At 50.1% G+C, this 14,557-nt stretch overlaps 2 protein-coding genes across 2 annotated transcripts in view; both read right to left on the bottom strand.

The window, feature by feature from the left end:
• Positions 1 to 181, bottom strand: part of CHD5 (chromodomain helicase DNA binding protein 5) — a 54,631-nt gene extending 54,450 nt beyond the window's left edge. Inside the window, exon 1 of the mRNA XM_035020255.1 lies at positions 90 to 181. Coding sequence (XP_034876146.1) covers positions 90 to 168 — 79 coding nt within the window. The 5' untranslated portion in view covers positions 169 to 181. The remainder of the gene's footprint in view (positions 1 to 89) is intronic.
• A 4,584-nt stretch (positions 182 to 4,765) lies between these two features.
• Positions 4,766 to 14,249, bottom strand: RPL22 (ribosomal protein L22). Its single transcript, XM_035019928.1, has 4 exons — positions 14,150 to 14,249; positions 12,220 to 12,324; positions 9,106 to 9,230; positions 4,766 to 6,624 (listed from the first exon to the last, which is right to left on the bottom strand). The coding sequence occupies exons 1-4, from the start codon at positions 14,159 to 14,161 to the stop codon at positions 6,480 to 6,482; spliced, it is 387 nt and encodes a 128-aa protein (XP_034875819.1). The 5' UTR covers positions 14,162 to 14,249; the 3' UTR covers positions 4,766 to 6,479.
• Between the last annotated feature and the right edge of the window lie 308 nt (positions 14,250 to 14,557).

Genomic DNA, 14,557 nt, shown 5'->3' with positions numbered 1-14,557 from the left:
TCTCGTGCGCGCCGCCGCCCGGCCCCGGGCCTCGCCGGGCCCCGAGCCCCCCGCCGCCCGGCCCCGGGCCCCGCCGGCGCCCCGCTCACCTGACATCTCGTCCTCGTTCTCCATCTCGTCCGCGAACAGCCGCGGCAGCTCCTCCTCGGTGCCCAGCGGGCCCCGCATGCCCGGCGCGGGGGGGAGGGGAGGTGGGCGCCCCCCCTCCCGCCGGGCGCGGTGCCAGCCTTAACCCGTGCGCGGCCGGACGGGCGCGCGCGGCGGGCGAGGCGGCCTCGGCGAGAAGATGGCGGCCGCCTGCCCCCCCCCCCCCCCCAAACCCCCCCCCCCCCGTCTCGACCCCCTTCCTCTCGGCCGCCTTCGCCCCGCTCCCCGCAAAGCCCGGGCCGCTCCGCCCACCGCGCCCCGCAGCCCGAGTCCCGCAGCCGGCCGAGGGTGGCGGCGGCAGCGCCGGCGGCACGGCGGCACGGCGGGGGGGCGGCACACATGCCCGGATTGTGACGTCCAGTCTGTTGCTGTGGCAACCCCATCCCATCGTTCCGGCAGCGCGACTAGTTAACAGCGGAGAACAAGTTGGGGGACTAGTCCCGTGCCCCGGGTGCCCGGGGCGCACCCGGCGCTCCGGCAGGGGGAGCCGTCGAGGCGCCCGCGCGCCCAGGGACCCGACGGCCGAGCGGGCAGCGGGGACCCGGGCGAGCCGGGCCCAGTGGGAGGCGGGGAACGCGCCCCCGCGCAGCCCCGGCAGGACCCGCCGCCCGGGAAGGCGCCCTGCCGCGGGGGCCCCACGGGCGCAGAGGCGGGGTCCCGTGGGCGGCCAGCCGCGAGCTCCGGCACTCGGCTCACGTGCCCGGAGAACCTCGCCGTCCCGCACCCGGCTCGGCCCTTTAGAAAGATGAGAAGAAAAATGTGTTCTGCACTTGGGGAAAGGGCGATCTAGAGACCGGGTCTGACTCCTCCAGAAAAATGCGTGCAGGCTGGCTCCTCCCTCACCCCATGGCACCACGTTCCCACCGCCCACGTGCCCTCTTCCAAAACGCCCCTCCAGGCGGGGTCCGGTGTAAACACATGCAGAGCCCCTGGGGGTGATGCGGCTCTGCGTTCTCTGTGCCCAAACTCCCGCTCAGAAGCGACACCTGTCGCAGAGCAGTAAGGAGCCTCCGCCAACAGCCCTCAGTTGTTTGAGGTGAAGATGGAGGCCGAAGCCCTTGGGAGCAAGGCTGGAATTTTGAATGAGGGCGGCCAGTCTGGGCTGAAGGAGGTCTTAAAGCTACTCTGAGAAGATCAAAGTTTCAGTGGCCCTTAGGATGGTCAGCTCTCTAACCCAAGAAGAGCCAATAAAGGGAGGGTACCCTTACTTCTCTGCCTCGGGCCAGACACGTTTGGGGGAAACAACTGGAGACCCATGTGGCTGCCTGGGACCCACGGGGTCTGCCTGACTTAGGAAGCCAGAAAGGGGGGTACTGGGGTCTCCTCGCTGGCACCAACCCCTCTGGGCTTGGCTGAACATCTGCCCCATCCTGGCAGGCATTCACCAGTAACCCCTAGCACCCTGACATCAGCAAGAAGACTCTCCCTTTCCTGGGGCCTTTAGGGAACCAGGCGAGTTGTGACTGCCTGGTGAGGGCACCCCCAAGCAAGACCTCTTGGCGAGGTGACCACGATCCAAGCCATGATGAATCCAAGCTGTGACCAGAAGGCCACAGATGGCCTAGGGCAGTTGGAAAGATGTGAAGCAAATTTTCCCTCCCCCTTCCCATCCAAATGAATTTCCAGCAAGCCCTGAACAAAAGCTGGTGTTCGTTCATTCCTGGGCACAGGCAGGTCTGTCCAGCCTCCTGGATCAAAGTGCAGGGTGCTGGGAGTCCCCTTTATCTCCCAGATCACTTTTAAACCACACTAGAGAGAGAGAGAGGTTGAAAGCATCCCAAGGCAGGCCGGCCTGCAAGGGTGAAGGGAAAGGCAGCAGGGAGGTGGGCTAAGCAAGCAAAGGGCTTCTCGGGACTAAGGCTGGATTTCACATCACTGAGCATCTAGCCATGGGGGCACCAAATCACCATGCTTTAGCAGGCCTGCATTGTCCCTGGCAAGGCTGCCTTGCTCTTTCCAGAATTCTTTCTGAATGTTAACCATCCAGGAAAAACCCTTAAGCACCACCAAACCTGTCCACCCCTCAGCAGCCCCCCACCCCCACCCCCAGATGGCCAGAAGAGGTCAGGACACTTCCAAAGCTTCTCTGTCCCACTTGAGAGAAACTTTGACTTACAGTACCTCCCATCACCAGAAAGCCCCCACCTCAGGCACACACCTTTAACCTTGGGTCCAACTGCCAAGGCGAGGCTGAGACAGTCAAGACATCATTCAAGAAAGAACAGTTCCACCTGCTTGACTTGGCAACAAGGAGTGGAGGCGCTCACAATCCTAATCCTCTCTGGCCCTCCCATCTTGCTCACAGCTGCAGCTCCGTCACCCTACTTACTGACCAAAAGCAAAACGAAGCAAACCCTGGAACGGCATAAACAAATGGATTTTTGACTAAAAATCACCAGTAATAGTTAAAGGAGAGCTCTGATTATTGCCAACTATTAACAATAGTGACAATGAACTTAAAAGGTTTGATGTTAAAAGCAGTCCCTAAAAAGGTGAAAATTCAGTGAACTCTCCAATGCTGAGAATAAGCCCATCAGTAAAGTTACAGTTTCAGGAGGCAAGATGCTCCTGTTGGCTGATCACAGAGCTTGGAATTACACCCCAGGGACAATTCAAAATCAAAATATGTATTTTTAAATATACTGGTTATGAAAGCACCGAGGAAAAACTGCTTTTCCAAGAGCAGAGTTGCAGTAAGTGGTTTATCTTTCACACACACCCCTATTAGTCTCCATCCCTGGGTTACAGGAATTTCTCATACAGGCAGCCCTCAATGCTGCCTGAGGTCCGCTTTTTACCAACATGCCCCATCGTGACCACCTCAAGGCTCTGTGAAGTGGAGCCCCTGTTCCCACACCGCTCCCAGCAGCCACGCAGGTCAGAACTCTGCTCCTGGGACTGCATCGGGGGCAGGATCACAGCATCTTCTAAAGTGAATGGCAAACATCCTCTACACACCAAGATCTCCCTTGTACGTGGAGCCTGTTTCTCAAGATGCGGGCCGTGCCCCACACGAACCCAAATCACTTGGGGATGCTGGGGATGAGGAAGGGCAGACCTCTGGGCCATGGCCCTGAACCTGAGAAATTCCCTGTATAAGCCTTAAGTCATCTTATGGGCTCTTTCTGGGTTCTGGGTACAGGAGCAGCTAACTCAGCTGGTCAGCACAGCATTAACAGACTGTTTTAGCTTGGCCAGAAATAGCCAAGAAAAAAAGAATGTGAATTCTCAGATCCTCCCAAAGATAGGAAAGATAGGGAAATGTCTAGATTATAAGACCTTAGTTTTTGGTTCCCTGAGATAAGCAGTATGATGGCATCATTTAAAAGGCAGCCTTCTACCTGCTTCCTTCAGCACCACCTCCTTGCTGGGATGGCAAATCCCACAGACCAGGCCTCTTCCTTACCTTCCTCCCTTCCCAAAAGTAACCTCCACAGCTTATTACCCCAAAGAATAGAGGCTCCTTAGAACTCAGCCCACACCTCCAGCAGGACCCCACCCAGGCTCTCCCCTGCTTCTGACCCCAGCCAGCCCCATTCTGTCCGAGGCTACCAAGGGGAGGTCTCTCCCCTTGCTACTGTGGAATCTGCCGTCTCCTCAATGACCCACACATCTTAAGTGTACGCCCCCTCACGGGGAAAGCCTGCACCACGCTCTGCTTCTAACACTTGATAAGTTTAGGGCGAAGTCACAGGAAGGACCACAGCAACTAAAGGAAATGAAAGCAGGCTGCCAAAGCCAATTTCCAAGCTCTCCGGAGGTTAATGTGACGACCAAGGGACAGAACCAGTCATCACCTTCCAAGAAATCAAGTGTCCTCTAAAAAGGCTGAGGTCTAAATACTCCAGAGAATTCTGTAATTTTTATCAATTTTTGAGAAATGTTTGATACGCTCGAACTCCCCCACTTTGCTCCATCCTTCTTATACACAAGCATTTCTGAACACCTCTACCAGGTGCCACTGGTGAAGATAAGATCCACGTTATTTCAACACTCGGCTCTTCCCAAAGACGTGGGAGGATAACACTACTCAGAAAAAAGCACTTTCACCAGTGAAAGTCATGGGGAAAGGTGGAGGTCACTGAGGCTTTTGAAAGAACAACCAATACTAAACCTTTAGCCAAGAGATGGTGTTGGTAACCAGAATCATGTAAGAACTAGACTATAGCACCTCCCTATTCCACCAGCTCTATGAATGTACACCTCAGCCTGAAGCTCTCCGTGACCCACCCACTCTCTTCCTGTGCCGTGAATACTTGCCATCAGGCAGGCGGGTCATGAGTCAAGAGCTAAAAAGCAAAGTGGTCTAAATGTGGTCTGGATGCAGCCAGCGTAATGGGTGTAAAGTAATTCAGGTTTCCCGCTACAAAGCTTCCGTCAGAAAAAGTCATCTTTGCAAAGTTACCCTTTTCGGCTCTGGATCGAAGTAAGTTCTACACGGACAGTTCAGTTATGACCAACTCCAGAATCTCGCTGAGGCACAACAAAGGTAGAGAGAATGGGAATGAAGGATGCATTTTCTTCTCCAGCTTAACGAAACAGCAATTAGTAGGAAAAACAATGTCGCCAAATACATTAACATGCCAATCCTTAAAAAAAAAAAAAAAGCCTTCCACAGTGAGAGTAGCCACATGTTAGCCACTTTAATATAAAATGTGATCAAAACTCAATTACAAGAGTTCAAAAAGGCATAGAAAAACCAACGAGTTTCAATTTTATTACAAGTTTTAAAAACCTGGAAGTTTGAAAAAAAAGAAAAAAGAAAAACTTCTATGCTAATTTCCACCCAGGGTTAATATTTTTACAATGAAACTAAAAATCACCACAGGTGAACATGGATGCAACAAACAAGTACAATTTGCAAACCCAGGTCATAAAGTTACTAACAAAGTTAATGATCATGGTAAGGGACAGAAACCAGCTGATGCCTCAGTGACATTGGAAAGAAACCTCTCCTTGCCCGAGGGTGGAGAAACACGCAAACAATTCTGCTACAAAATTTGCATAGAAATAGAAAATGCTAGAGCCTTTAACCACAAATGAAATTGCAAAGACTCAACATGTTAAATTCAATCCAAGGAGCACCAAATGTTAATTTGGAGCAAAGGTAGGACTCCAACATTTAATTTCCAGCTAGGCAGCCAGCAGAGCCCAAGAATTTCAGGTGTGGAAATTAGCTGTGGGCGAACCTTAAAAACATGGTTTCATACACTGTAATTTTAAGACAATGCAGACATTTCTGCAGAATTGTTTAGATTTCAGAAGGGCACCATAAGGCATCAGGGTCTCTTTTCAAAGTCGCTCTCAAATCCTCTGGATTTCCAGTTGGCGACAATTACTTCTTCACAACTCAGTAACCTTTCACAGATCTCTAGCCTCTGCACGCGAGGCAACAAAATCCCGCTTTCATCTGGCCCTGATTAATGTCAGTCTGTAGAACGACTTGACATTAAATCCAGCCATGGCCCAAATGGCACAGAAGGGACCATTCCCTGGGCACGTCAACGTTTTCCCTCATCTCCTCAGCATGACCTGTCCCTCGATCGCTTCTCCTTGGCGCCCACCCCGTGAAAAGGCTGCGATCCTGGGGAGAGGCACAGATGTCCATCTCTGGAAGCTCTACTACTGCTCATCTCCAGCTCCCCCTGCTGGGGGCCGAAGGGACAGTTCGTTGCAGAGTTGTAGAAACTGTTCACAAATTCAGTTTTGTGCGTGTTTACTTAATTTAAAATCTGGGACTTTTATAACCGCTCTCCAGACTCTTTCCTGGAGGGTAGGAGAATATGCAGCAACGCCAAAGGACACTTTATTTCTACAGGAAGAAAAAGGATTAACATACATAAGTCATTGTGCGCAAGTAATTTGTAACCAAATATTGAAATGCCCCAGAACCCTGCTTTTTTACTGACACTACCTTTTTCCTGCAAGAGAACCTCAAAGAAGTCGCTGGTTTTGCTCAGTGAACTAGAGGTCCCGACGTTAGTATACCTGAATCTTTGAGAAAAGCACCAGATAAAACTGTCCCGCTTTTTGAAGTAAAATAGTGACTAACTGAAGGGCGCACATTTCCACACCCTTAACCACCTGCTCAAGGTCAGATCACTGGCAGTTCCCTTAAAGGAGCTTATTTTGCTTTTCTTACCACAAAAAACTAAATTTTCAAGCAGGAAAAAAGTCTAATTACAAATAAGTGAATGGCAGCCCAAGTGAAGCTTTTACTATGATCTCCAATTTTCTGTTCGATCCACACTGCAGAGATACAAGGAAAACCACCATTTTGGTTCCCAAGTTTTATTTAAGAACTCATACAAAATATTCCAGATAAATGAGTTTTAATCCTCATCTTCCTCCTCTTCCTCGTCTTGGTTAATCTGGAAGTAACGCAACTCGTAACTCTCCTTGCTGTTAGCAACTACGCGCAACCAGTCACGGAGATTATTCTTCTTCAAATATTTTTTGGTGAGATATTTCAAATACCTGCAGAGAAAGAACACTTGAGAACTCCACCACAGGGCCCCCCAGCATTCTCAAACACTGCACCTTTTATGAAACCCATGCATTCAAATCATTACAATTCAGGGTGTTCTCCCACCATTCAAAAACGGCAAAGATAAGGCCAAAAGTATCAGCCACATTTCATTTAAACCGGCAATAAAAATGAGAACAGAGTAGATCTAACAGTTGTCCATTAAACACAGCAAAATACCTATAAAGTGGCTTTTAGTGACCACTGGAGAAAGATATCATGGTAGTAACTTAACAATTGAGCACACAATCTTAGTATCTTTTTATTGAGAAATCACTGGATTTCTGAGCTCCAAGTACTTCCCATACATCACACCTCATGGATCTGAACCTCCTTCTGAGGTTGTTCAGACGATCGGGATTGTTTCTCAGGGCTGCTGAATACGCTCACTTCTATGATGGACGCTCCCTACCCAACTCCTGGGGAAAAGGACGCCACCCTGCCCTGCCCTTGCTCCCTCTCTGCAAGTGAGCGCACTCAGTCTTAGTGTGGTTGCTGTGCCCTGGAGACCGCTAAGCAGTCATCACAGCAAACTGCTTAGAAAACTCACCGTTTTATCAATGCAGCAACTGGCTTCTGGGTTCAACATGCCAACTACACAAAGCCTACGATCTTGTTTCTTCTCTCACTTGTCTACTCTTGAGGCCCCGGGGCATCTTCCCAAAACCAAAAAGAGAAGAGGGAATAGGGGCGCCTGGGTAGCTCAGTCGTTACGCCTCTACCCTCGGCTCAGGTCATGATCCCAGGGTCCTGGGATCAAGCCCCTCATCGGGCTCCCTGCTCCGCGGGAAGCCTGCTTCTCCCTCTCCCACTCCCCCTGCTTGTGTTCCCTCTCTCACTGTGTCTCTGTCAAATAAATAAATAAAATCTTTAAAAAAAAAGAGAGAGAAAGAAGAGGGAATAGAACACCAAGCCAACTCACTGCTGGGCAAATTAACCTTTCCAAACCTCAGTTTCTCCCTCTATGAAATGAGACTCCTGATACTTACCATCTCTTCCGACCGTTATGGGGACTAAAGGAGATGCACAGGCAAACTGGCCTATTAGCAAGGACCCAAGTATTAATGAACCCCAACAGACTCACCATCTCCAAGAAATGAATACTGTTCAACAGTGTTACTTGTCAACAAAGCAATCTTCACAAAGATGTGAAGATCTCAGTTCAATTCTATCCTCTTTTCCCTACATAAAAATAAATCAATTTGGTCGTTCCATCTAAAAAGTATTCTTTTCTGTCATTTATTATTTCTACCATATAGTATTCAGGTAAGGTGGTTAATTTCAGGTGGTTTAAAATTTGTCATAAAAGAACGTTGAGAAACTAGGGAAAAAGCTACAGAAGTGCAGAGACAAGAAAAGGTCCTCGAGTAGGAACACCTAGAATGCTACAAGACAGTCAAACTATCGTCACTGAGAGAGGCAAGCGATGAAGACGAAGGCTCCAGTCTCCCCACACTGGGGACAAACCTGCATCTGTGAAAACGGAAGGGGTGCTACCAGCCATTCTCACGCCAGGTTAGTAAGCATGGAAACGGGTCACAGAAGATCACAGCATCTCCCCCATGAGCTCTGCGAAAGCCCCAAGAGTTGTAGGCTTTGTACGCCCTGGAGACCCTGTGGTTGCACCAGTCTCTCATGGTATCAGATCTCTTTCTGCACAAATAAAAGAACTTGAGCCAGGCAGAATAGGAAGTCACTTCTTGACCGATAATAATTAAAGCTAAAAAGCAAAGGCTGAACTATACTCAATTTGTCCTAATCCACCTTCAAATTTCCCACTACTTGATTCAGTTTGATTGAAAGTTCCTAAGAATATGCTGGCTCTGGGCTAGGAGCCAGGTATAAACAGGTCCGATTCCTTATAACCACCGTGTAATACCGCAGGCTAAGTGAACTGGGGTCTCTGACTTAGAAAGAAAACGGGCCACAGGAATTAAAAGGATGGCTTCAGTCTAAACTGAGATCTCAGAGTCCTCACCCAACGATACTAGCACTTACAGGGAAAATAAGTAGAATTAAAAATGAAAGCACACTATGGTGAACACTGAATAATGTAGAGAATCAGTGCCTAGGCTGGACACCTGAAACTAATACAACACTATATATCAACTACATTTCAGTAAAGCTCCTCACTGTGATCTAGAGACAAAAGAAGCAATATTCTCATTTTAATACTGTCTAAGCAAGTCTGAGCAACTCTACTGCTTGAAATACCTTAGTCTGTAAAAAACGAAATTTTTAAAACTATCAAAAATTGAATGCTTTTAACCCCCATAACATTCATTCATTCACTGCCTCCTTGCACTGGGCCCCGTTCTAGGAATTAACAGCTGCAGCAAAGCCCGAATGACTCTGGGGCAGCAGTATCCCTGTGGGGTGGGGGCGGGACTCAGTGCTAGGGTGCCGGCAGGTCACACTCATCTGTCCCATACCTTTTGGAAAAAGGCACCTCAGAAGTTACAGTAATCTTGCTTTTGCTCCTTTCAATTGTTACAACCCCTCCACCGAGATTCCCAGCTTTTCCATTCACTTTGATTCTCTCTTGAAGAAACTGCTCCTGCGGAAATCGTCAAATCAATCAATTAGTGAAGTGAGAGCTCCACCCACTCATTAGACTCTTGTATGTTTTTATGCTCCTAACACTGAACAAAGTTGTTTTTCAAAGGTTCAGTCTTTTAAAAAAATTATAGTCAATCTTTACCTATTAATACAAGGTCTGAAATCTAAGAACAATTAGAAAATGGCACTATTCACCTTTATCTCCGTGTAGAACATGAAAACATCCCAGCATGAACACACCTGATGGCTTACACACGAGGTCAAATGTGCCTTTATACAAGAGGCTTGACTGAGAAGCCAAAGTAAGACAAGACAGGAAACCTAGGGCCAAACTGTTAGAAAGTACCTACAGCTTCTGAACCTAAGAAGTATAAGGCACTGTTCTCAGTGCCATCAGAGGAAGGAGTCTTCAACCCGGTACAAGGAGCAAAACGTGCAGAGACCCAAACTCTTCATCAGCTCAGGGGCCCTGTGCACGCACAGCACGAGGACAGCAGTCCAGGAGCCCAGAGATGCTAGTCCCCCATGGAAGCCTGGACGGGTCATCCAACTGCATGGACTTCAGGGGTCTCTGTCAAAAAGGACTCTGGGAGCGCCTGGCTGGTTCCATTGGTGGAGCATGCAATTCTTGGTCTCAGGATCTGTAGGTTTAAGCCCCACACTGGGCATAGAGTCTACTTTTTTTTTTTTTCCAGATTTTATTTATTTGACAGGGAGAGAGTGCGAGAGGGAACGTAAGCAGGGGGAGTAGGAGAGGGAGAAGCAGGCTTTCCACCGAGCAAGAAGCCTGATGCGGGGCTCAATCCCAGCGTTCTGGCCTGAAGGCAGACGCTTGCTTAATGACTGAGCCACCCAGGCACCCCGGAGCGGGCAGAAGGAAGGGAAGGAAGAATGGAAAAGAAGAAAGAAGATAAAAATAAAGAAATGTTTGGTTTTCTTGCTCTTGCAATATGAAATCCCTTTCAGCCCCAAACCCCTATAATCCTCTTTAAAAACTCCAATACAGGGTGCCTGGGTGGCTCAGTTGGTTAAGCGACTGCCTTCGGCTCAGGTCATGATCCTGGAGTCCTGGGATCGAGTCCCGCGTCGGGCTCCCTGCTCGGCAGGGAGTCTGCTTCTCCCTCTGACCCTCCTCCCTCTCATGCTGTCTCTCATTCTCTCTCTCTCAAATAAATAAATAAAATCTTTAAAAAAAAAAAAACTCCAATACACTGGGGTGCCTGGGTGGCTCAGTTGGGCAAGCATCCTACTCTTGGTTTCTGCTCAGGTCATGATCTATGGGTCCTGGCCCCATGCGGGGCTCCAGGCTCAGCAGGAGTCTGCTTGTCTCTCGCCCTCTGCCCTCCCCCCAGGCCTGTGCTCTCTCTCTCAAATTAATACATAAAATCTTTAAAAAATAAATAAATATTTTTTTAATTTAGGGGTGCCTGGGTGGCTCAGTCGTTAAGCGTCTGCCTTCAGCTCAGGTCATGATCCCAGGGTCCTGGGAATCGAGCCCCGCATCGGGCTCCCTGCTCGGCGGGAAGCCTGCTTCTCCATCTCTCACTCCCCCTGCTTGTGTTCCTGCTCGTGCTGTCAAATAAATAAATAAAATCTTTAAAAAAAATAAAAAAACAAAATAAAAATTAAAAATTCTTCCAATACACCATATGTTAACTGAGCACAGGGTAGAGTGACTAGGTCAGAAATCCTGACATTTCCATCTGAGACTCATAAATGACTCAAGTTTTTTATCCTACAAAAACTTCTAGAAGGAAAAATAATCACATATACAGGTGAGTGTAGAGAAGGCAGAGGGAAAGGACACCAGGGCAGGGCCATCACAGACACAAACTGGAAGAAGCCACAAAGGTTAGGAGGGAAAAGAGGCCCCAGAGAAAATAAGTCACTGCAAAGAGAAGAGACTAAGGAGCCGATTTGGGGACTTCCTGGGGACAGGGTCACAAGAGGTTACTGGAATTCCATTCAATGGAATTAGTGGCCACAGGCTGAGTCTTTAGGTTTTTTCACCTGAAATTATTCTTGTTTTAATGCTATTATCTTGGCAAGGAGCAAATGAGGAGTCAGGAGGCTCTGCACAAGAAGTCTGAACCCCCAGGTGTGGCTACGGAATAGGTAAAGAGTCAACCGCTAAATGGGGCGCCTGGGTGGCTCAGTCATTAAGCGTCTGCCTTCAGCTCAGGTCATGATCCCAGGGTCCTGGGATCGAGCCCCGCATCGGGCTTCCTGCTCTGCGGGGAGCCTGCTTCTCCCTCTCCCACTCCCCCTGCTTGTGTTCCCTCTCTCGCTGTGTCTCTCTCTGTCAAATAAATAAATAAAATCTTTAAAAAAAAAAAAAAAAAAGAGTCAACCGCTAAAACCACACTGCAGAGTCAAAATGTGGGTATGAGGTTAATTTTTCTAGATATAACTGAAATAGAAGAATATTGGGGGATGAGGCCAAATATAGGAGCAAGGTATCAGTACCAAGCAGGGTGTGGAAAAACCAAGCTCCAATTACGAGTCAGCACGCAGGATATTTTAACATAAACACTGCAGCTCTGATGCCTAACAAAATGGGAAGCTTGAAGAAATGCTGCCATCTGTCCAGCAGTCAGGCCTGGGGGAGGCAAGCCCTCCTCCCGTGAGGATCAGGGCCCAATGCTTATGCTTAAACACACCCAAGTGCAAAGGGGGCACTGGGTCCAGTGGAGTTTGCTGTTCCCTGGGAACCTGTAAGTAAAATCATTTTTGGAAACAAAATGAAAGAGGGAGAAGAAACTGAGGTAGTTCTCTAGCACTGATGTTTACTCCTCACCATGGACACACGTGAGAGAAAGCTAGACTTAGAAACAAATAACCAGACCAAGTTCCAAGGTTGTGCAGAGCCAGAACTGCAGGGCTGCCTATGAGCCTGAGACCGGAAATGTGCTCTGGCAGGTAGGTTTTCTCAGCAATATCCCAGAAGGTTCATTACTGTCCTGAGTGGCATCGAGGGTGCAACTTACAAAATTGGCAGCATCCATGATTCCATCTTCTACAGGGTGGGTGCAGTCAAGGGTAAACTTCAGAACTTGCTTCTTTTTTTTGCCCCCCTTCGCCACAAGCTTTTTCTAAGAAGGTACACAAATGATAAAGAGATGAAGGCACAACCAGTCCCCCCCTCCCCCAACCACCAAAAAGTTAACAAAACCAAAAATGCCTAAGATGAAAAGCCCATACAAATGCAAAACCTGTGGAGCTGTGCTCCCTCGCCAGGTAGCCAAGCAAGAGACCTGCCCGGACACTGTGCTCTGCCCAAGAGTGTCCAGGGGCAATACCCAAGATACTGTTCTGCAAGCTTCGGGGCCTGGAGTCATGCCCTTTTGAAGGACACATCATTCTAGCACTCTTGGCCCATTTACACTTTCCAGCCTCTCCAATCTATGGGCATGAAGGTCTGTTATCTTTCGAACCACAATACAAGGAACATTTCCTTTTATTTACCATAAAACTTCCAGAATGAAGTGTCACTCACTTTATTCCAGGATTAGGGCAGGCATACAAATGCCTTGCATACCTGAAACAATTTTAATCTGAAATGAATACTTGTCCTAACTCTCCAGACTCAGGGTCCCGATCCAGTTAAGCTGTTCTCCCTTAATCCTATCTCACCTACCTTCTAGGGAACCGAATGTCCTACCAACACATCTATCCCAGTTGGGACAAGACAAGGCTAAAACTTAGGTTCTAATTACAACACACTATCAACTTCTGGGTTCTGATTTAAACCATCAGTCTGAGCACATCCTACAAGCATCCAGTTCCTTTACTCTCACAAAGCTTCCATTAGTCTTCTCCCTCTACAAACTCCACCACCACTAAAAAAGCATCTGTACGACTTTACCCGCTCACCTATGCGTCCACTCTAAAAAGCCTTACAGAATCTAAAAAGACTTTCCCAAGAGCACATCTGGTCTCCCTTCCTGTTTAAAAGAACTTCATCTAAAATTTGACTGGGTCAACTTTTCAAACATTTAGCTACTGCAAGCTTCACTGATCTCCTTCCAAGACGTCTGTTCCCAGTAACCATCAAAAGGGTCGCTGTACGACCGAGCCCCGACCTATACAAATCAGCTAGTAAAAGACCCGCCCGCAAGGGGCTCCAAACCTTCCATCACGGTTTTAAACCAAAGGCATACAAATGCATAGGCATTAAAAACCCGCTCGGGCAGAAAGAGTTAGGTGAGCCGAAAATGCTAACAAGGGTGTCCCGACAAAGACGGGGGGGCAGGAATACGACTTGCTCGACGCAACCTGTGAGGACGGCGAGCTGCAGGTGGAGGAGTGACATGAGGGCGCCACACGGCCAGATCCCCGCCCGGCTGCAACCGAATGGCGCTGGGCCTTGCCCTGGACCAAAGAGGGTCCGTACAGGTGCGCCCCGAGGAACTAAGTTCCTCCACGGACGCCGCGAGGGTCCTCCAACCCACGCCTCTCCCTGAAAACGAGCCGGCCAGGCCACCTTCCCACTGGTCCCCGGGTCCCGGCCGTAGGCTTCCCGGACGCGCGACTCCCGAGGGTGGCGTGTGCCCTGCCTCCTCCCCGCCCTCCGCCCAGGTAACCAGGCCCAGACCCCGGCTGCCTCACGCCGGCCGGGCCCCCAGGGGCCCAGGTCGTAGCCTGGGCGCTCCAACTCCCCGCTGGCCGCAGAGAGGGGCCCGAGCCCGAGCCGCGGCCTCCGAGAGCTCCGGGGCTCCTCTCGCGCCCCAGGCCGCGGCCTCCTCCGCCCACAACGTGCGGGGCCCCCCGGCGGCCCCGGTTCGCTCCAGCCGGCCTGCCAGCCCAGCCCCGGCCGGGCCCTGCGGAGCGCCGCCCCGTGCGAGCCGGGCAGGAGCCGGGCCAGCGAAGCCCACGTGCCTGCCCCAGAGCCGAGGCCTCACGCGGAGCCATACTAACCACGGGCGCCATGGCGGCAGCGGAGGCAGAAAGGGAGGTGGGCGCACTACGCAGACGCAAAGAGCCCGCAGCGCGCAGAGCACGCAGGGCTCAGGCCGTACCAATCGCTCTGCCACGCCCCTCGGCCGCCACCGTCTCGTCCTGTTCTGTGCGTTCGGAGAGCGATTGCTTTTCCCCGAATGCAAAACCCGTCCTATTGCGGGCCGGGGGGGGGGGGGGCGGGGAGGAAGGAGGCCGGGTGGCCTGTCCCACTGCGATCGGAGGGGGGAGCTAGACTGGACGAGCCCAAAGAGAAACGAAGGGGTTCGCTCTACTTTTTGAAAGTTTTGGAAAGAGAAAAGAAGTAAGGAAATTCACGAAACCATGTATCACCAGCTAGTGGGATGGGAATCGAACCCACCCACTTGG

Source organism: Mirounga leonina, unplaced genomic scaffold (genome assembly GCF_011800145.1).
Source record: "Mirounga leonina isolate KUSES-001 unplaced genomic scaffold, KU_Mleo_1.0 Mir_173, whole genome shotgun sequence".
NCBI classification, from domain to species: domain Eukaryota; kingdom Metazoa; phylum Chordata; class Mammalia; order Carnivora; family Phocidae; genus Mirounga; species Mirounga leonina.
Note: the sequence above shows the minus strand (reverse complement) of the source record. Positions and strands in the feature narration are given on the sequence as shown.